The sequence below is a fragment of the Lampetra planeri genome, unplaced genomic scaffold (genome assembly GCF_965212315.1).
Source record: "Lampetra planeri unplaced genomic scaffold, kcLamPlan1.2.h2 scaffold_1091, whole genome shotgun sequence".
In the NCBI taxonomy this organism is placed as follows: Eukaryota; Metazoa; Chordata; class Hyperoartia; order Petromyzontiformes; family Petromyzontidae; genus Lampetra; species Lampetra planeri.
The window spans coordinates 81-20,620 of record NW_027613801.1 but is presented as its reverse complement, the minus strand read 5'-3'; the positions used below and the strand labels follow the sequence as shown (position 1 = coordinate 20,620).

Here is a 20,540-nt window from a genome sequence, read left to right as displayed (position 1 = left end):
ATGTCCAGGGTTACAAAGAAGGAACAAGAAGATGGCATAGGTGATACTATAGCCCAGATTTCAGATACTGCATATTACAAATCCAAAACAATGATTCTTCACTGGTCAATGTTTTACCAGTTGCAATCCTGCTGACAAAAGTTAAAATGACGCTGCAATTCATGAAAGGATGCCTGAAGTCAGAGAAACAACAAAACATGATGAATAAACAGTAACAGTTATTGTTATGTTATAGTCTCTGATATTGGAAGAAAGGTTTGTCAAAGTTAAAGATGTTGATTTACAACTGCAACGAAGTGATCTTATTTCAATATATTCATAAAAAAATACATCTATCACTGCCATAGTTGCTGGAGTTTCATCCCAAGAGAAAACTTACTCAAACAAACCTAGAATTTTAAACCCAAAGTACAAAAAGATATAGTATCACAAAGATCACTTCAAGACCAACAAAAACAAGCCAAATAGAATCCATCTATGTCAACATTTGTAAATACATTGGACTGCCAACTATTTTTTCCCTGTTGCTGAATCACAGCCATGTGTTTGAATACTCAGTGTTTCCACTTTAAGACAGGAAACCTCTATGTCCTTCTTGTCAAATGCACCCGCTCACTTTGTTGCTAGTCTGACATGCTTCACTTTGACAGTGACATTTGTGCTGTGACAATAGGCCCGTTGACACACTTAAACATTGTTGCTCCTGTTACACTCCAAGTCTGACTGTTTCTGTCTGACAGAGACTGCTTTCTCACCCCGTTCCACACAAACAGGCTTGTTCACTGCAATTACTATCTCTGACTGTTCATTTATCGTCTGTGAGAGCCATTCTCAAAGTCTTGGCTTTGGTGAGTCATGTAGTTGTTCACACCATTTCCACTTGGACAGATGTTTCCGTTTCCAACGACAGCATTGTTCAATTCAAATCTAAACGTGAATAACTGTATTTACTTATAACGGAGAAAGGAACTGTTTAAAAAAAAATATGTGGTTGTAAACTGGGCGAGGCACTTTTCTTTGGATAATGGGAAGAGGCAAACAACAAATATTTAATATTAACCCGACTAGTGGCGCGGACCGACAACAAATGTTTGGCTAACATTAGTATTTGCAGAGAGGAGGGAGTTAGCAGGTGATGTCGCTGATTTACTGACACTGTAACGTTAACTGGCTCAACTGTGGCACAACAATACAGCAATATCATGGCTGTCACAGGTGGCTCACCGTTCTAAAACACGGCTTTCATTCGCATTAAGGCCCTGCAGCCGCTTCACTTTATGGCTTATGAGCTTATAGCCAGGCCACCTAAAAATAGATAAGCTAGCTACCATCTTCAGTATTTAGCTTGCTAGCCGATCGGCTAAAACAGTGGAGTCCTTAGAAGCACGTTTGGCGCTAAGTTGGCCGGCGGTAAATGACAGACAGACCCGCAAATGGTGTTTATGTAATCTAAACATCTCCCCAGTGTAAAAACTGAGCTCAACGTAGCTTCCCTGCCAATCAAGTCGGATCGAGATTCAGGCTAACGGGGGACGGCTAGTAGTACTGATAAACTGATAAAATGTTGACACAAAGGCCAGTATCGGTGGGCCTTCAATATTGTCAAAAATCCCCTTTGTTCAACGCACATTGACTGCAACGTGCCTAAACATTCGTGGCATCTCAGAGTTTGTGTTACAGCCTAAAACACTACTAGTTAGATTGGAACCACAATGTTGACGACACTTTAGATGTGGTCAATACGACTAGGTTGTTTAGCGATGGCTACTTTGGAGTTAACTGTAATAAAGACGGGTCCTGGTTTATTTCACGTACCTCTGAAATGTTCAAGGATTCCGCTACAGCTTGTGGTAGTTTTCACTGCGATATGTTAAAGTCACTCTGTTGGTCGGCTGCCTCGTATTGCCATGGGGGAGGCGGCAGATGTGGGGAGTGCCTTGATGTCGTCACTCATTTTGCGTTCACTGACCATCTCGACAGTTTACAGGTATTCGTATTAGCTTCCGTGCCGTAGAAACAGAGACAGCCCTGTATGACAAAAACATGTGTCCATCTAAGTCTACAAGTTAGACTATGGTGCGAGAAACCCACTGGATTATCGAGTCATACTTGTTGCTCATATTCACCAAACAATTGCGCGAAAAGACGTTTTTATAAATTAAAGCGCGGAAGTTGGAGCACGGTAAGAGCACGTGAATGCACCATTATTGCTAACAATGAAAAAAAATGCGTCGTTGGAACACTCATCTCACTAAAGCATCCCCTGTGTCAAATGGCTTAGAAAAGAATGGACAGCTGGGAAACGGAAACATTTACTTCAATGTTGAACATCGGTTCCTTTGTGTCAGTTCTTTAAGAGGAGATAATTGCAACTCAGAGATCACACAATGTGATAACGTACAGTTTTGGCCCATCATCAAGTTACTGACACATAGTGAGTTACTCACCTCATCAACCTCTCATATCAACTGTACAAAACCTCTGTTCAAGCCACGCTTATGCCAATTCATGGCAGGTTTCCATTGTCAATCAACAAATGACTGAATCTCATTTTATTCTAAATTTAAACTCAAGGATCATTTCACTGCATTTACATCAGAAATCACTTTGCTAGAAATGCACGTGGATGATCCCCCTATCAGATAATAGCTTGATGAGACAGAATGATTTGGTTGGCTTATCTTGAGTACATTTACTTCTGATGAGTCTGGCTGAGCATTCTTTAGGTACATTTACATCCTTATAATGATCCATTGTTGATAAGGTTTTGTTTTCTCATCTTGTTCAATGTCATCGCTGACAATTGAGCTCACTATAGCATACTTTTTCTCAGGTTCCTGCAGTCAGTCAAGTAAATGTCTTTTTTATTCAGTTTGCTATACAAGCCTGACATCTACTCTGAATTGAACAAATTCAAATGTCATTATACTGGTTCGTTTTTTCGATTTCTAACAATTACCTCATTGCAGGAACACTGCCAAGTTTGCACTGTGTTGAGAGGTAACTAAGGAGCCATGTTCGTTAACGTTTCAGGATGTGAGAAAAGAGTAAACAAACTGTCCTGGACTTTGCTCAGTCTCTTTTTAGACAATACACATATGTTTTTCAAGCTCCAATACAGCGCAGCATGCGGACTGTTCTTTCAGTTATCTTGCATTTTGTCATCAACACCTGCCTTTTACATCATGGTGGGACTTCTGAGGAGATACCAGCCATTGCCAAGTATTTCAACACAAACGGGCGGTATGAGGACATGAATCCATATCTCATAGAGGACAAACTTGCTGTAAACAGATCAATTGTACAGCTCCCATCGGCACAATGTGAAGAAGTTCATATGACTGCAATAATTAGACATGGCACAAGGTATCCAACAAACAAAAGCATACGGGAGATGCAGCACTTCTACGATCTGAGGACAAACTTTGAGGTGGACTCATCAAGTTCATCACCAGCTCAAAGCACAGGTGTGTCAACAGCACACTGTCCTTCAAGGGCAGGACTGACAGAGCTGTGGGCTATCAAAGGTATGATGGACACATCGTTTTTATTTCCAGTGGGAAATGGAAATTGGCCACTGGGCTATGTTCTCACATATTTACATGCAAATATTAATGTTCATATGGATTGTCCAATTTTAAGCACAAATCAAATCAACATACTTCTCATTAGTTCACATTGGCACTGACCTGTTTGTTTGCTTCTCTACCCAGATCAGGAGTTTGACCATGCAGGGAACGATGCCCTGATGAGATTCTTTGACAAGTGTACCAGGTTCGTGCAGGAAGTTGACAACAACCCATCAGCTCTGACACATGGACACGTTCCAGCAGGGACCAGAGATGAGGAGGGTCCGGAGAAGATTGCAGACCGTCTTAGAGTCCCACACATTCTCATCACACACGGTCATATTTACAAAAGAGTTCCTTAACATTTATTGCATGTATTTATACTATTTTATACTATTATATAGTATTTTAACTGGCAATGATTGGTTTTAACAGAATACAGAATGTGCAAAGCATTGAAGGGTTAACTTGACTGAAATCCTCAAACAAACAGCCCAGACTATATATCAGCAATGATACATTGATTAAAATGCAAACAGCAAAGCAGTTTTGCTTGGTCAAATTTTACAGTGAGCTCTTGAACACTGGATGGCGCCGTTTTTATAGTATTATAGGCCCTTCACATCAGGCAGCAGTGAGCTTGATTATTTAAGGCCTGTAGTATCACAGGTTTCAAATAATAAAAACAATAATAAGTTAGGACTCCACTTTCATCGTTTTTTGTAAGATTAAGACAACCTTTTTAACCATACTGTCAATGATATTTCGGTGTTCTCTCTATATGCACGTTCCGTTTTTTTATGATAGATCTTTGTTGGCCACAAAAAACAGTGTAAAAAACAGACATATAAAGGGAACCCCTCTCCACCCTCCTTACAGATTTGGCTGAAGCTGCATTTAACTTGTGCGCTTATGAGTTTGCCATTAAGGCAGTAAACTCCCATGGTGTTGCCTCTTTGATGAGGATGATGCGAAGGTAAATGCATCAGATTTGCTGAGGCAGTGGAATCAAATGCTTAATTAAGCCATGATGTAAAGTTAATTCACCACTGGAGTTACCTCTCACTGTACAAACAGAGATGTTTGACTACACAAGCAGAAACTTTGATAAAGGAAGGAACTTCATGTTAACCCCTGTTACCTTGAACTAACAGGAGTTGGCTGTGCTTTTCTTCCTACTGCCATTATGGCCCAGAAAGATAGATGGTTACCAATATTTTAATATGATCTCCTCTGAAGAGTTTAATTTGTACCAACAACTAGAACACATGCCTCTACAAAAACTAAGAGAGGGGAAAAGTTAATTTGGCTTTTTAAAAATCAAAATGCATGAATGTTAATACTGCAGCTTGAAAATGAACTATGTATTTCATGTATTTCACTGTCACAGTCTATTTATATGACCCTTCATCAACAAGTGTAGAACGGGTGCTCTCTGTATAAAATATTGTTCGGATTTGTGTCACAAACACGTTTTCAATGACTTGACAGGGAGTGAATCTTGAATCTACACCCAGAATCATGTAAGGGACATTTGATCAGACAGATATGAATACAAAGAACAACCTGATCTAATCTCAATCAGAGGTATATTGGTAACTGTTGGTTGCACAAGAAACAATAAAGTCCCAGCTAACCAAGTCAACTATCAAACAATCAAAATACACACAATCATATGGAAATGTTACACATTGATGTTACACTACACTGGAATGATACCGCACAGTAATACTGTACTTAAATCTGTCCACCACACCTTTAAACTATGTGGATTAACAGGTTTATGGAGTACACAAAAGACCTGCAGGAGTTTTGAAAAGAGGCTATGGTCATAATATCAACAGCAGGTCCATCTGCATTCTCTTCCATGACCTGTTTGATCGACTGAACAAGGTGGCTCGTGAGATCCAGTGCGTAACCCTTTCATTGTCTGGCAGTGCGTAATGTACTGAATACTGAATTCATTTTTGCATGGTCTGCAATTGGCTTGTTTTGGATTTATTCTTTAGCTATTCTGTGTACAACTGTCACCATTTTAATCTGGATTATAAGATATACACAGATTTCAGTTCTTGCAAATATTTTCTGAAACTCCTTCAGTAATGTTACATTAAAACAGTCAACAACAATGTTGCACAGATCTGGTCAGCAGGTAACTGAAGCTGTGACGGTACAGGTCGGCCATGAAGACACGCTGCTACCTCTGTTCACCCTGCTGGGCTTCTTCAAGGGCAGTGACCCCCTGACATCGACGAGCTATGCAAATCACACACAACATTTCTTCCGCTCCAGCTACAGGTTACCCTACGTGGCCTACTTCCTGTTGGTGCTGTATGAGTGTGAGGAAAGAGACCCTGAGACTGCAGCCGCTGCACAACGAGAAACCTGTGACTTTCCCTGGCTTGGCTGACCCCGCAGGTGTCCATGCCGCTCTATGAGGATGTGAAGAAGCACTGCAGGCAACTGCTGCAAAGCTGTGACTTTGAGACCGAGTGTCAGCTCTTCAAAAGTCCTGCAGAATTTTAGTGTCACCAGGTGGAATCTGAAGTTACTGTGCATTTATTCTTTTTTTTTTACTTGCAATGAAAATAAAGATAAAAATAAGAAAATAAAAAATCTGCTGCATCTCCAACTTGCTTTTAGGCATTCAATGACAGTCTATGTTAAATTGTATACGCAAATAGCAACTTAAGCAAACTGACTATGACTAGTTTTGAATACAACAAAACAAAACATTCCACATGGTAAAAAGAGACACATAAGATAATTGACATGCCTGGACACAAATTCTGCTTTAGTCTGTCAGGAAAGTTGCTGGATCTGACAGTGTTGTTTTGAATGCCTGGAGGATCTGACATCTTACTGTCTGACTGTACGGGAGCAGCTGGTTTTATGTTTCAGTGATGGGCACTCAGAAAGTGCACAACTTTTGCAAACCAAATTGTGAATAGCAGTTAAAAACAGATCTGTCCCACAGTCCCAGAGTTAAGCGGAAAGATAATCAGTCACATCATTGACTTACCTAGTCATCATTTGCTGCAGAAATCAACATCAGACACATCAGTCCAAATACTGTTTGTGGCCCGATAGAACGCGTAATAGCTATTTATGGCCTTTTGTTTTTGTATATCCCTGTTGTCCAAGACAAGTATTTGTTTTCGTCAGTTGTCTGTCTAGATGTGGCCCTCACAAAGTTAATTCCGTGGCTACGGCCCTGAAAATAAACAATCCTTGTTCCATCGGGTTAAAGGTCTATTCGAGCTTTCAGTCTGCTGTGAACCTCTGACGGGCCCCAGGCGCTGTCGGTAAGTGTCCCAACGTCCGTCCGGACGCTTGTGTAACCTCAATCTCTGCTCAGTGTTTTGGTCTCCTGTTCGGTCCTGCGCTAACGGACACACGTCACTCCTCATCCGGACAGAAACAAAAACAGACCGACAAATCCACATCATGCCGGACATTTTGGGGGTAACTTTTCACCGCCCTGCTCGGCTTTGCAGACGGTTCTGGTAACGACGTGACTGCGGGGGAGAATCTGGACATACCGACCATCGCCAGTTACTTCAGCACCAAGGGGCGATACGAGGAAGTGAACCCGCATCTCATCGACGACGTGCTGGCCGTCAACACCTCCGTCCTTCAGCCTCCGTCCGAGCTATGCCGTCAGATTCATCTGACCGCGGTCATAAGACACGGAACGCGTTTCCCGACTACCAAAAAACGTCCCGGAAGATGCGGGGGCTGTACGAACTGGTGAAAAACGACGCCTCGGGCAAAGAGAGCTGGCTGCAGGACATCCAGACCCAGTGGACGATGTGGTACACTGAGGGACATGGATGGAAGACTAGTCCAGAAAGGTGTGAATGATCACAAACATCTGGCTGTCAGGCTGTCGAAGCTGTTCCCCTCACTCATCTCAGAGGACAAACTTTCGAGGTGGACTCATCAAGTTCATCACCAGCTCAAAGCACAGGTGTGTCAACAGCACACTGTCCTTCAAAGGCGGGACTGACAGAGCTGTGGGGCTATCAAAGGTATGATGGACACATCGGGTTTTCTAATCACCATTCGCCTTTTAACATGAGAAAGCTAACAAATGTAGCATTAACACACAGGAGTGATGGTTGGTGGAAACAGCCTCTGTAGATGTTCGTGGATGTTCCATTAAAAATAGTCATTTACCACATACCACACTCATTTAACGGTATCGTCACTGAAAAAAAAAAGGTTTTCTTTCAAAAAGGAGGACATTTCTAAGTGACCCCCAAACTTTTGAAGGGTAGTGTATTTACATGCAAATGTTCATGCTCATATGGATTGTCCAATTTTTAAACACAAATCAAACCAACATCTGGGTTTACCTCTCATTAGTTCACGTTGGCACTGACCTGTTTGTTTGCTTCTCTACCCAGATCAGGAGTTTGACCATGCAGTGAACGATGCCCCTGATGAGGTTCTTTGACAAGTGCACCAGGTTCGTGCAGGAAGTTGACAGCAACCCATCAGCTCTGACAGAGGTGGACAGGTTCAAGGAGGGACCAGAGATGAGGAGGGTCCAGGAGAAGATCGCAGACCGTCTCAGAGTCCCCATACAGTAACATCACGGATGGTAAATAAACAGAACACTTTGTTTCAGTAACTATACCCACAATCAAGTGAACACATACACTTGAGTATTAGTATTGTTGCATTTAAAGGAGGATTAAGTTAAGTTTATTTAAGCTTGTGTTGAACAGATAATTACTCCTTAAAGTAGCGCACCAGTGTCCACCATGAAAAGGTCTCTGACATACTTGTTATAGGCGCTGATGGGGTCAGATTGTATTTTACAGTGCTGGACAACATCATAGAAAACAACGGTGTGCCAACTCATTTTTAAACCTCAAAGAAAAGGAGTAGTGTGAAGACAAGAGCGTGTGAAGTGTTTTATACTCCTGCACGTCTTTGAGCAGCGCTGTGTACTTTTTTAATCTTTGAAGTGATGTTCCAGTCTGTACCAGACAGCAACTCACTCGCATATTTGATTAAATATCCAGATTGTACCGTATGATTCCCATTGATTTCTGAAAGCACCATAAATCATATTAATAATAATATCTGATTGCTTAAGTTGTTTCGGTCCTAAATATGTTCCAAGAATTGTTCATTTTACACGTTTGTAGTTAAGCCAATAGTAATTTAGTAATTTGAATTCAGTTAGTTCTGCCATTTTAGAGGCAGTAAGTGGTGTCCAGAGAAATGAAAATATTTCAGATTGCTCATTTTTTATTAGTTATTGGAGCTTCATTCTCCATGAATGTTGTTCCTTCACATGGAAGATTTTGTTATCTAACGTTACATAAAAACTACTTATCAGATTTTCATTAAACTTAACCAGAGATGACCTGAGTTTGTCCAAACCTGGGTGGAGGTCAGATTGTTCCAAGTATTTGTGTTTAGTTTGAAATATCAAGGGGCCTTGACTGATTAAGATGTCATCATCTGATTTTAGCTGAAAAACGCCAGTCGAGGTTGAGTCTGTCTCCCCACTTCACATGCCTGAAGCTGGTGTCATGATTAAAAAATGTATTCTGTTGTTATTCCTCTATGACCGTGATTCAGTAGTAAGATTGCATTGAAACCTTTCTCCTCTAGATATGGCTGAGGCTGCATTTTACTTGTGTGCATATGAGTTTGCCATCAAGACTGTGAAACTCACCGTGGTGTCGGCTCTTTGATGAAGTCGATGCACAGGTATGTATGTCATCGGTGGTATATACACATTTCAGTATATCTCTCAGTATGCATTCTGTACCAGGAGAAAATTAATATGTCTGACGCAGGATTTGTCTTTTATTTTGAGTTTGATTCCCAATAGATTGATTTCTGCAAATAACATTTTTTGAGCAAAAAACAGGAAATGTCTGCTTGGCTGAGTTTGATCAGTCTGGCTACTATTTGTACATATGTGGGAATGCACAAACCTAATTTGTCTAATTTCCTCTAAATGCTCTAAAAAATCTCAAGGCATTTTATTATCTCATTTTGCCAAGGCGTGGAGCCCCAAAGGAACAGTCTGGCATTCTCTGTAGGACAAAGGGTGTTTTGTGCCTTAGCTGACCTAACACTCAGGTAGCCTGAAATGTTATCCTGCTGAAAGACTTCACATAAAGCGTCCTCTCACAGACATTTGTCTTTATGGGTCAATAGGTAATGGAGTATGCAAATGACCTGAAACATTTCTGGAAAAGAGCTTATGGTCATGATATTAACAGCAAGTCAAGCTGCATCCTTTTCCATGACGTGTTCAGCCGACTGGACAAAGCACGCCAGAGAGAACAAGTGAGTAAAATATCCCTGAGTTAGACCATTTTCAAGTTAACATCATGACCTGAAACTGATCATGTTTATCATATACATTAGATCTGGTCAGCAGGTAACTGAAGCTGTGACGGTCCAGGTCGGCCACGCAGAGACCCTCCTACCTCTGCTCACACTCCTGGGCTTCTTCAAGGACAGCGATGCCCTGACGTCGACCAATTATGCACACAGACCCAACGTGCCTTCCGCACCAGCTACATGTTACCCTACGCGGCCAATTTCCTGTTGGTGCTGTACGACTGTGGGGGAGGAGAGCTGAGACTGCAGCCGCTGCTCAACGAGAAACCTGTGACTTTCCCTGGCTTGGCTGACCCGCAGGTGTCCATGCCGCTCTATGAGGATGTGAAGAAGCACTACAGGGAACTGCTGCAAAGCTGCGACTTTGAGACTGAGTGTCAGCTGTTCAACAGGCCTTCCAAAATTTAGGTGGAGGAGATGGTGGAGGCATTGGTTTTATCTGCAAAACGGTGTGGAAACTGTGCAGCCATTCCTCGAGGCCGCTCCGATGTAAACCTTTAAAAGATGAAGTGGCTGAACAAAGTCACCACATGTTTCAATGTTGTGTAACCTTGGACAGCACCTTTAAATACTCCCCAGAAAACACAGATTTGGTGTGTCTGAGTCATCAACAGTCTCCACAATGGAATTCAAGTACAGTTTCTTATGTTAGTGTCCCTCATTGAAAATTCTACATTATTATTATCACAACTTGGAACAGGAACATACGGTTCTATTTTTTTGCTGTGTACAGGGAATTTATGTTATGCTCAGCTTTTTTCAAGGACTGAAACATGAAATGGACACTAAAGTAAAGTGACAAAAAGACAAGTAAAGTGCAACTGCTTTCGCTTAAATAAGGAAAAGAAGTCGGAACACTGAAGCTCATGCCATTTTAAACTAACTAGTAAAATACATATTTACAAGCTTGATTTTTTGCCAAGTTGTCCTTATTCTTTTGTTTGTCTTGTATCTGACTGCACAAACAGTATTTTTCTACTCATGATCTTTGTATAAATGATACATTTAGTACATGACAAAGTAACTTATGTACATCTCTCAATGTCACATATGCATGTATGTGACATGCCTGTGTGGGGTTCACTCGGGTACTGCGGCTTCCCCCCCCACCTCAAAAATCATGCTGAGGTAAATTGGTCACCCTAAATTGTACGTTAGTGTGAATGTGAGTGTGAATGGTTGTCTGTCCATTATGTGGCAGCTGGGATGGGCTCCAGGACAACCGCGACCCGTAACCGGAGCAAGCGAAAGAAGATGATTGAATGAATGAAGTAATGTGAATTAATATCGTGTCAGAGACAGCAAACTAAACACACACACACACACACACACACAAACACACACACACGTCAAATAGTGCTCACGCCGGCCAGCATCCTTCTCGTGCTGCTCGAACACAGGCACCGACGTCACTGCCAGTTAATCATCGTAGTCGACTAAGAGCTGTCACTTTAACTACGTGTCATATGGGGATTTATTGTCTCGTCATGTCAGTAAACATTTTGACACCGACTCTAAGACGTCAGCCGACCACACCTTGAACATTTCCTCGTTCAAAAAGTCTTTTAAAAGTAAGTTCAGCTAAGTGACCGCGCAACCTAACTGGTTTAGCATTTGGAGCTGGCGGACGGAAGGTAAACAATCGAGGCGATGCTGCTTTCCTGGGAAACAGGGGTGAATGTTCTGGGAGCCGAAGTCCTGACACGAAACAACCGGCGACAAAACATTCATAAAGTGAACGCGTTTCCACCTCCAAACACTTCCAGCCCAGTCCTGCCGGTTTCGGCGCTCGGCCCAGTCATGTCGTTATGCCCGAGTATTGGCTGGCGTGCCTCCGGGTGTATTATGCAGATTGAGTTGAGTCTGTCGGAGGAGGGCTGGAGGCTGGGCCAGCGGAATGCTACGTGTCTTGGAAGTCCCTTTTAAACCCCCCTCGTCTGCATCGATTAATAAAGTTTAGAGGTGACGGCTCGGACTCGAACAAGCGGCAGACTTCGCCATCCCAGGTCCCCGTAGCGAAGCGGTGTTGCAGTCCGAACCCTCGTACGAAATGTCCGGAGTGAAGAAGCTTCGCACGGTACGTAGAAGAACTACAATCTAAACTGTCAACAGATGAGTCTCTGAAGTATGTCAGAAGTGCATCGAGGCTTTGGATCCGACACGTAAAACTCGTCAGTGTGTAAATAAGTTACGTTAGCTCATGTATGTATGAAATTGTGATGATCGACTTTCAATCCCTGGCTGTCGGCAGTAGAGCAGCAATAAAACACTGAAAACAATAGATGACTTTCCCCATCAAAGTGTTTTTTTTCCCCCCCCTGTCACTTCATCTTCGCTGTTAATCCAGTATCCTGGACCAGACAGCCAGGTAGGTGTGTGTGTGTGCGTGCGTGTGTGTGTGTGTGTGTGTGCGTGCGTGCGCGCGTGAATAGGCTGGTTGTTGTAGCAACGGGTTCATGTCAATATGCCCCATTCATGATGTGGGGTGTCCAGGGAAGGGGAGAAAGAAGCCACTGTGAAAACGACAGGCTGAGACCAAATGCTGGGCAGAAAAGCTGAAGTTGGTGTTATCACAAGAATGTTACAAATTTGAAGTAATACCAGACGACAAAACATTTTAGGAGTGCAGACAATATGTTTGGAATGGTTTGTCATTCAATCAGTGGAGCCATCAGTTAGTTACCTATTTTAAGCAACATGACCCAGTTATGCTGTTCACGTCTGTATATGAATGGATACTACATCTAACTACCATGATGTGTAAATAATGGTCACCACACTAAACCATAGTTCAAGTAATCATTATTTACAGCCCTAAACCCAATGAAACCTGCCAAAAAGATAAAGGGTGTGCCTTTGCTGTGACAAACTACACTAACCAGTTTGAGTTACTGCTTGCGAGCCCTGAAGACGGCAACGACTGCAAAATTTCTGAGCTTATTATAAAGGGAGGAAGGCAAGAGGCAGTGTGTTGGCAGAACAAGATGAGTCTCCCACATTAGGTGTTCTTCTCCATGTTGTGTCACTGTGTGTACTGGTGTGTACAGGCACAAACTTTGGGCTACGTGTCATTCAGGGAAACATCGGTCCCATCAGTAGACTCATTGGTACAGTAACCTCCTCACAGTCAGTGATCCGACCAGTAGTAGATGTCACTTTTATTTTATTTTTGTCACTTCCAGTGATTGAGAAGCAGCATCATTTCACAGTGATGCTGTCATTTCGTGATGGAATGACAGAAGCATTTAAGTGTATTGACTTTTACAATCAGCTGTTGGTAACGTTTTACAAGGATAATCAAGCAGCCCCTAATGCCATTAGCCCAGTGCACTATGGCACACTGTTGAAAGATTTTACATGATTGCCATTTCAGTGTGCCAGAGCCACCATAAGCTATAAGCTCTTCCTGCTGCTGTAATCCATTAGGGCTACAGGGGCATAATTACGAAGTATGACTGTCAAAGGTGGTAAAGTGTGAGAGCTGATAGAGCAAAGTAGAGGGATGGAGAAATGGCGGGTGGATGCAGAGGGCGAATGTGTGACGAGCACTGCCACATCATCGCTAGGCTGCACACTGGACACATTGTCCCAGTATTTTCTCTCCCTCCCTCCCTTCCATGCCTCCCCCCTCCACCCTCCCTTCTGGAAGTCAATACAGCCCCATTTATCCTCATCCTGGTCACTTTGGACAGGGCATGGCCACCTTGAACCTCATAGACGCCTGCTGTCATCACAAATTGACAGATACAGTTACATTCTATATTTGGTCCGAGGACACAGGTATCACCGCCAAGACAGTTCAGGTGTTCAAAACGAACTGCCCTCAAAAGAAAGGGTTGTTTTTTTTAAAAAAGCTGACATTAGCCTAGGTAGAGCAGAGAAAGAAAGATTGTGAAAAATGTACAACAATGTTCAGAGGAATACAGAGAAACACACCTCAAATGAGGGCTCACTGAAAGTTGGATGTAACCATTTTAGTTTTTGAGAGCAAATGAGTTGAGATCCTCACTAACAACCTATCACGTTTAACTTTGGTGATCAGCTCAACTACAGGTGGCTCTGCCCAAAAGACAAAAAGAGATAACCAAAGACACCTCATACACGCCATACATTACACAAAGACTCAACATATAAAAGAAGTCTTTTTGTATTTTTCTCATGCCACAAAGACTTAGTTTCCCAAAGGACTACCTCAATGAATATGATCTTTGTCCTGTGGTGTTTCTCACTATCCCAATCTTGGCCTTGGGAACCATGTTTTACATGTCTCCTGACCCTAACACAAGTCATCACACTGTATCTGCTGCTATCTGCCTGCTTGCATACTTTCAATTTGCGCTTTGTAGCACTTGGGATCAGCCGGAGATGTATGGTTGAGAATGAAATCAATAAACCAGTCAGCAGGCTGTGTCAAATTATTGTTAGGCCTCTCAGGTTGGTTCCAAACTGTTTCTGGGGAGGTTCAGTACATGAAGTGAGATATCACAATCTGCATGTCATATCTTCTGTGTGTGATGTGGTTAAAGTTGAGAGATGCAGTAGCGTTGTAAACCATTATGGAATAAATCATCACAGAACACTTTGTCCTGAAACATTTCTACAATGTCCACGAAAATATGTCCATGAAAATATTAACCAGCAATAACTCATCATTCATAACAAAAGTTGCCATATTGCAATCACTAAGCGGCATTTGCTTCTGTTGAAATCATTCATTCATTCATTCATTTTCTTCCGCTTAATCCGGTTACGGGTTACGGGTGTGCTGGAGCCTATCCCAGCTGTCAAATAAATGTAAATGTAAATGTTTGTCTCAGGACCTCAAAAGGTCTACAACGTGGTGTACCAGGCCCACCATGTTAGCCCGCAGCAAGAGAGGGCAGGTTGTTGGCACCAGGGGGGCTTCAGAGGCTGCACCATCTGGCTCACAGGTAAATCTCCACCTTCTGCAACTGTGTAGAAGCTTCTAACTATGTAATGTCCGCCCAATGTTTTGTTCCAACCAGGTTTGTCCGGCGCCGGTAAGACAACCATCAGCTTTGCTCTGGAAGAGTTCCTTGTGTCCCATGCCATCCCTTGCTACTCGCTGGACGGGGACAACATTCGCCATGGACTGAACAAAAATCTGGGCTTCTCCGCTGAAGACCGTGAGGAGAATATCCGTCGTGTTGCTGAGGTGGCCAGACTGTTTGCAGAGGCTGGGCTTGTTTGCATCACCAGCTTCATTTCTCCCTTCGCCAAGGTCAGAAAATAGTTGGTTTATACATATTACATACACATATAATATTTACATTACATTTAGTACATAGTTTATCTATATCATATCAGAAGTAAAAGAAAGTGCCCACTCCATAAATAAAATGTGTGACAACATCTACCTCAGGATCGTGTCAATGCCAGAAAAATCCATGAAAATGCTGGGCTGCCATTTTTCGAGATCTTTATCCACGCTCCTCTTGAGGTGTGTGAGAGCAGAGACGTAAAAGGACTTTACAAGAAGCTCGTGCTGGGGAGATTAAAGGTCTGTGTCAGTTTATCACCTTGCCATCATTCTCAACAGGTTCACTCACTTGCTTTACACACTAGGTTGACAATGTCTCTGGTGTTTCATTGACATTTTGTTTAACTGTTGGGCTTTTGTTGGCAGGCTTCACTGGCATTGACTCTGATTATGAGCGTCCTGAAGCACCAGAGATGGTGCTAAAGACCAGTGAGCTCACAGTGAACGAATGCCTTGATCAAGTGCTCGAGATGCTCAGGGAACAGGTGGGTGTGACAAAGAAGAAGACGTCATTCGGTAATTCAGACGATTCTTATTCAAACAAGCCGTTTGTGTCACCAAGTAATTCAGTATAGACAAGGATGGGCTATGTTGCCTGTCCTCTTAAAACCAAAACAATGAGAATCCTGGACCTATTAATGCACCAACATGTGCCCATCACAGGTGGGAAGACACCACCATTTACCAACGGATGATTCTTCTAAATCAGAAAAGTCAACATGGGAAGTGTAGCTTAATATTTACTCATAAATTCACCTCAGCACTAATGCAAAAACAAGTTTCATTTTGTATAATATGGCAACGCAAATGAAGTTTAATCACACAAATCAGCATCTTGAAAGTTTGTGAAAAAAAACTAAGCTTTTTCTTGCACTCTCACTGAGGCACGGTTGGAAAAAAAACAAACAAAGAACATGATGACGTGTCAACATGATGAATGATGTCACGTTGATGTCTTTGATTTTCCAGTTAGCCTTGTGTGGCAACATAGTTTGGGAATAGCAATTAATTACAAAATACTCACAAAACCTGTCCAGCAGAATTCCAAACCACTTCCTACATAGAGTTGAAGGATTCAAATACAGTAGTCCTATCTTCAAAGAGAAGTTATTAATGACTTATTAACATTTTCAACATTCAGATGAACATGACATTAATAACAAATAACACAGACGAATATTCAGATATTCACAAAATGTACAAAATACTGTATCCTCACTCCTTTATCATGATAAATGTCCTCCACACATTTATCATCATAAAGTCATTTATCATCATTTATCATAGCATCATTATCCAAGACACACTCCAAGAATAGTGTGGAGAAATAATATTACATGTAAGATAGAAAATAATGTAAACATTGAAAGAGTGAAGCTGATTAAGACTAAACATGCATTGTAATATAACACGCCCCAGAGCCAGTTGTGTGAGTGTGTGTGCGTCACTGCATGTTTCTGAAGTAGTCCTCCCTGCCACATATATTCCTTGTTTACTGGATGAACAGCGCTAGATTTACTCTAATGTCTGATCATATGTGGTATAAAAAGGATTTAAAAGGATTGTAAACTTTTCATGAAGTGTTACAAGTAAACTGATAAGTCAAAGTGATGCCATATATGTTTATGGAACTGCAACAAATGTCCCAAATGTTGATTGTTCATTGTTAAAGTGTTATATGGGTCATCGTATTCCTTATAGTTTTTGTTTTTGCCTTTAACACTCATGATATAGACAATAATTATTATTATTTGTAATATTTTCCATCTTTATATTTTGCAATACTGCCTTAAAAGCGTGACATTCATTTTCTCTCCCTGTATGTAGAATATTGTACCGAGCGAGATCATGGAGGAGGTGAATGAACTCTTTGTTCCAGAGAACCGTCTGCATCTTGCTCAGGCTGATGCAAACAACACTGCCCTCCATCAACATCACCAAGGTAATTGCACCACTCCAGTATAAGGATTTCTTTATTTAATACACAGTAAATGGACATGTGGCTAGTATTGTGCATGTAAGAGAGCTGTCTGTGTACTAGCCCATAGAGATTCTCTGCTGTGTTTGCCATCTGAACGCAGGTACCAACTTGATGTCAATAATGAAAATTTTACAGGGATACCTGGCAAACAGGCAGGTTATTTGACGCCCTGAAATGCAAACTTAAAACAAGGAACAAAACCATACATTATTTCCTGAAAGGCTTTCTACAAAAATAATCAAAAATCTTCCTTCTTCCTTCCTGCCTTAACCACTTTGTTAACTATGTCAAACATTAATAGCTGTGTTTAAGGAAATGTGATTGTCTTGAGGCTATTATTCAATCAAGCTGCGGTTATTTCACAGAATACCTCATTGTGGTTTGGTAAAAGAATTAATATATTGCTCACAAATAACATCCGTAACAATAGCTGACTAAAATGGAACCACATATGGAAGCTGTGCAAAGTCTTCAGTGCCATTTTAACCTTTGTGCTTCAACAGCTGGATCTCCAGTGGGTGCAGGTTTTGTCGGAGGGCTGGGCCAGTCCTCTGAAGGGCTTCATGAGAGAGAGAGAGTTCTCCAGGTCTTGCACTTTGGCAACCTCCTGGATGGTAAGAGACAACCACCGCTGTCGTATTCATTCTTCTCACAATCTGCTGGGACAACAGCCTGCCCGCTCACACTCACAAATTTATAAAGTTTTTGTGCAGATAGTCTATCATGTATTCATGTGTGTATGTATCAGTGTTTCTTTGCATGTAATATTCTCTGAAATGACATAACATATGTTCAGGTCTTAAATGAACAAATTACATGTCGACTTCATGCATTCATAAGGAAGAAAGCCATCATTGATACGGAACACAAATAAAGGACATTTATAGGAGAACGCAAACAGATTGGGAAAATATCTTCTTACTCTTATTAATGAGTGTTATAAGCCCAGTCAGTGTCTGAACATATTACATTATAAGTTATTTTTTGCAAATAAATTTCACCTTTCTAATCGTACTAAACATATCCTGGCAACTGCAGAGGTACCAGTTCGTGTTTGGGCAACCTGGCTATTAAAGCTTGCACATTACATTAATTTCTTTGTGTTTGAATAAGTAACATATACAAGGAATTATTAGCCTTGGGTCATGTTTGAGATCACTGCATTCTCCTCTGACTCAGGTGGAGCCATCAACATGTCTGTCCCCATTGTCCTGCCTGTGACCACGGAGACCAAGCAGGAGCTGGATGGCTGCGCTGCCATCGCACTGGAGTACCAGGGATCTCGTGTGGCAATTCTCAGGAACCCAGAGTTCTATGAACATCGCAAAGAGGAGCGCTGTGCCCGGCAGTGGGGCACCACCTGTCCGCAACACCCGCACATAAAGGTAATCATTGGACCCATCAGATGTTATAATTTCAGTGTCTCTGCAGCAAGATCAGTGGTAAATACGTGTTCCAAGCAAAGTGAAAAATTGTGTAATTCAGACACATGCTGGCCGTCAAAATAATAACCTGTGTTTAAAAATGGTTTGTGTGGGCAAGCGGTGACTGTGTTTTTCACCTCATGCAGATGGTCTTGGAGGGAGGTGACTGGCTCGTAGGCGGTGACCTGGAGGTGCTGGAGCGAATCAAATGGAACGATGGACTGGACCAGTACCCGCCTAACTCCACTGGAGCTCAAGCAGAAGTTCAAAGACATGAAAGCAGGTTGGAAATCTCAATATGCTCCCTTCCAAGTCAGAAACCTCAAACTAGCATTATATTGGCTGTAAATGACAACTGATCATAAATATCATTCCATGAGTTGTATTGGTAAGACAAGATAGTGAGAATGCCCCATTTGTCTTTCAGAGTAAGACGCAGGATCAGGTGAATAAGAACTGGTAAATTCAAAGCTGCATGGGGATGCTTGGTGAGCAGTGAACACATATCTCATGATCACCTGTTCTCTTTGGCGTGAATGCTGTACTCTCATAATTGGTTAAGGTGTGCCGGTGCTCCCGGAATAATTTAGAACCTTTTGTACGTGTAAATTTTCGTGCGGTCCCACCTTGTGTTTTATTTGCGGCCAAAGCACAAAGCACAAGTATACTTATGAGCATACCAGCTAATGTGAAAGGCATGATGAGCATGTTTGCTGTGACAGAGGACACCACACTACATCCGCATCCCGGCAAACTCAGATCACTGAGCTCAACAGCTGAAATAAAGTCTCTGCTGTCAACCATTGTCTCTCTCAGATGCAGTATTTGCATTTCAACTGCGCAACCCAGTCCACAATGGCCACGCTCTGCTGATGCAGGACACCAAGCGTCGCCTGCTGGATCGAGGATACAAGAATCCTGTTCTCCTACTGCACCCGCTTGGTGGCTGGACCAAAGATGACGACGTGCCTCTGCAGTGGCGGATGAAGCAGCATGCTGCTGTGTTGGAGGAGGGCGTTCTGGACCCTTCCAGTACCATTGTAGCAATCTTCCCCTCACCTATGATGTATGCTGGACCCACAGAGGCAAGAAATATATCGGCTTACTGTTAATCTGTTGTGATCATCAGTCAAATTCTCACTCACTGTTCAACAATAAACACACACACACACGTGATTGAATTTTAACCTGTTTCTTCTGTCCTATCAGGTGCAATGGCACTGCCGGGCCAGAATGATTGCTGGAGCAAATTTTTTACATTGTTGGAAGGGACCCTGCTGGCATGCCTCACCCGGAGACTAAAAAGGACCTATATGAACCCCACTCACGGGGGCAAGGTCCTCACCATGGCCCCAGGCCTCACCTCTGTGGAGATCATCCCCTTCAGGGTGGCTGCCTACAACAAGTCCAAGAAGGCTATGGACTTTTACGATAAAGAGAGGTAAGGAAAGAAAGAGCTGCCATTTTTACTTTTCCGCCACAAAACTATTTGTACGTATTGCTCCGTCACTGCCAATAAACCTATCCTGTCCACTGTCTCTGTGCCAATGTTTCTCATCCTTTCAGACACTCCGAATTTGAGTTCATCTCTGGAACGAAGATGAGGAACCTGGCTCGCAGTGGAGAGAACCCTCCAGACGGCTTCATGGCACCAAAGGCATGGGCGGTGTTGGTTCAATACTACAGCTCTCTTCAGAAAGAAAAGTAATCAGGGCAGCACAATCACACTATACCAAATTTCTTCTATTCTTTGCAGGAGTATTTTAGATAGCTTCCCTGTTCAAGTATCAATAGTGAGTTATCCTGGTGAAGGTCTTAAAAGTATGAAATCATTGCATCTTAAACCTCAGTTTACTAGGTGCTCCCAGATCAAACTAATGTGAACCGTTACAGTTCAACAGTACCACAAC

The 20,540-nt window shown here is 42.2% G+C and overlaps 3 protein-coding genes across 3 annotated transcripts; all 3 read left to right on the top strand.

Annotated features, from left to right (window-relative positions):
- Positions 1 to 3,127: 3,127 nt before the first annotated feature.
- LOC144738617 (multiple inositol polyphosphate phosphatase 1-like) lies at positions 3,128 to 6,095 on the top strand. Its single transcript, XM_078621619.1, is given in 12 exon segments — positions 3,128 to 3,407; positions 3,410 to 3,495; positions 3,497 to 3,527; positions 3,714 to 3,813; positions 3,815 to 3,852; positions 3,855 to 3,905; positions 4,449 to 4,505; positions 4,508 to 4,574; positions 5,384 to 5,479; positions 5,709 to 5,922; positions 5,924 to 5,977; positions 5,979 to 6,095. Coding segments are annotated over 12 exon segments (1,191 nt in total).
- A 377-nt stretch (positions 6,096 to 6,472) lies between these two features.
- On the top strand, positions 6,473 to 10,352 carry LOC144738618 (multiple inositol polyphosphate phosphatase 1-like). Its single transcript, XM_078621620.1, is given in 14 exon segments — positions 6,473 to 6,476; positions 7,067 to 7,278; positions 7,281 to 7,394; positions 7,396 to 7,497; positions 7,499 to 7,564; positions 7,566 to 7,590; positions 7,979 to 8,010; positions 8,012 to 8,152; positions 8,154 to 8,175; positions 9,201 to 9,256; positions 9,258 to 9,299; positions 9,756 to 9,896; positions 9,964 to 10,090; positions 10,093 to 10,352. Coding segments are annotated over 14 exon segments (1,344 nt in total).
- Positions 10,353 to 11,994: 1,642 nt separating this feature from the next.
- Positions 11,995 to 20,338, top strand: LOC144738615 (bifunctional 3'-phosphoadenosine 5'-phosphosulfate synthase 2-like). The gene is given in 20 exon segments (XM_078621617.1): positions 11,995 to 12,039; positions 14,779 to 14,808; positions 14,810 to 14,840; positions 14,843 to 14,875; positions 14,951 to 15,186; positions 15,328 to 15,442; positions 15,445 to 15,465; positions 15,592 to 15,710; positions 17,053 to 17,139; positions 17,141 to 17,167; positions 17,710 to 17,785; positions 17,788 to 17,820; positions 18,386 to 18,591; positions 18,777 to 18,863; positions 18,865 to 18,913; positions 19,447 to 19,715; positions 19,840 to 19,881; positions 19,883 to 19,948; positions 19,950 to 20,071; positions 20,197 to 20,338. Coding segments are annotated over 20 exon segments (1,836 nt in total).
- Positions 20,339 to 20,540: the final 202 nt, after the last annotated feature.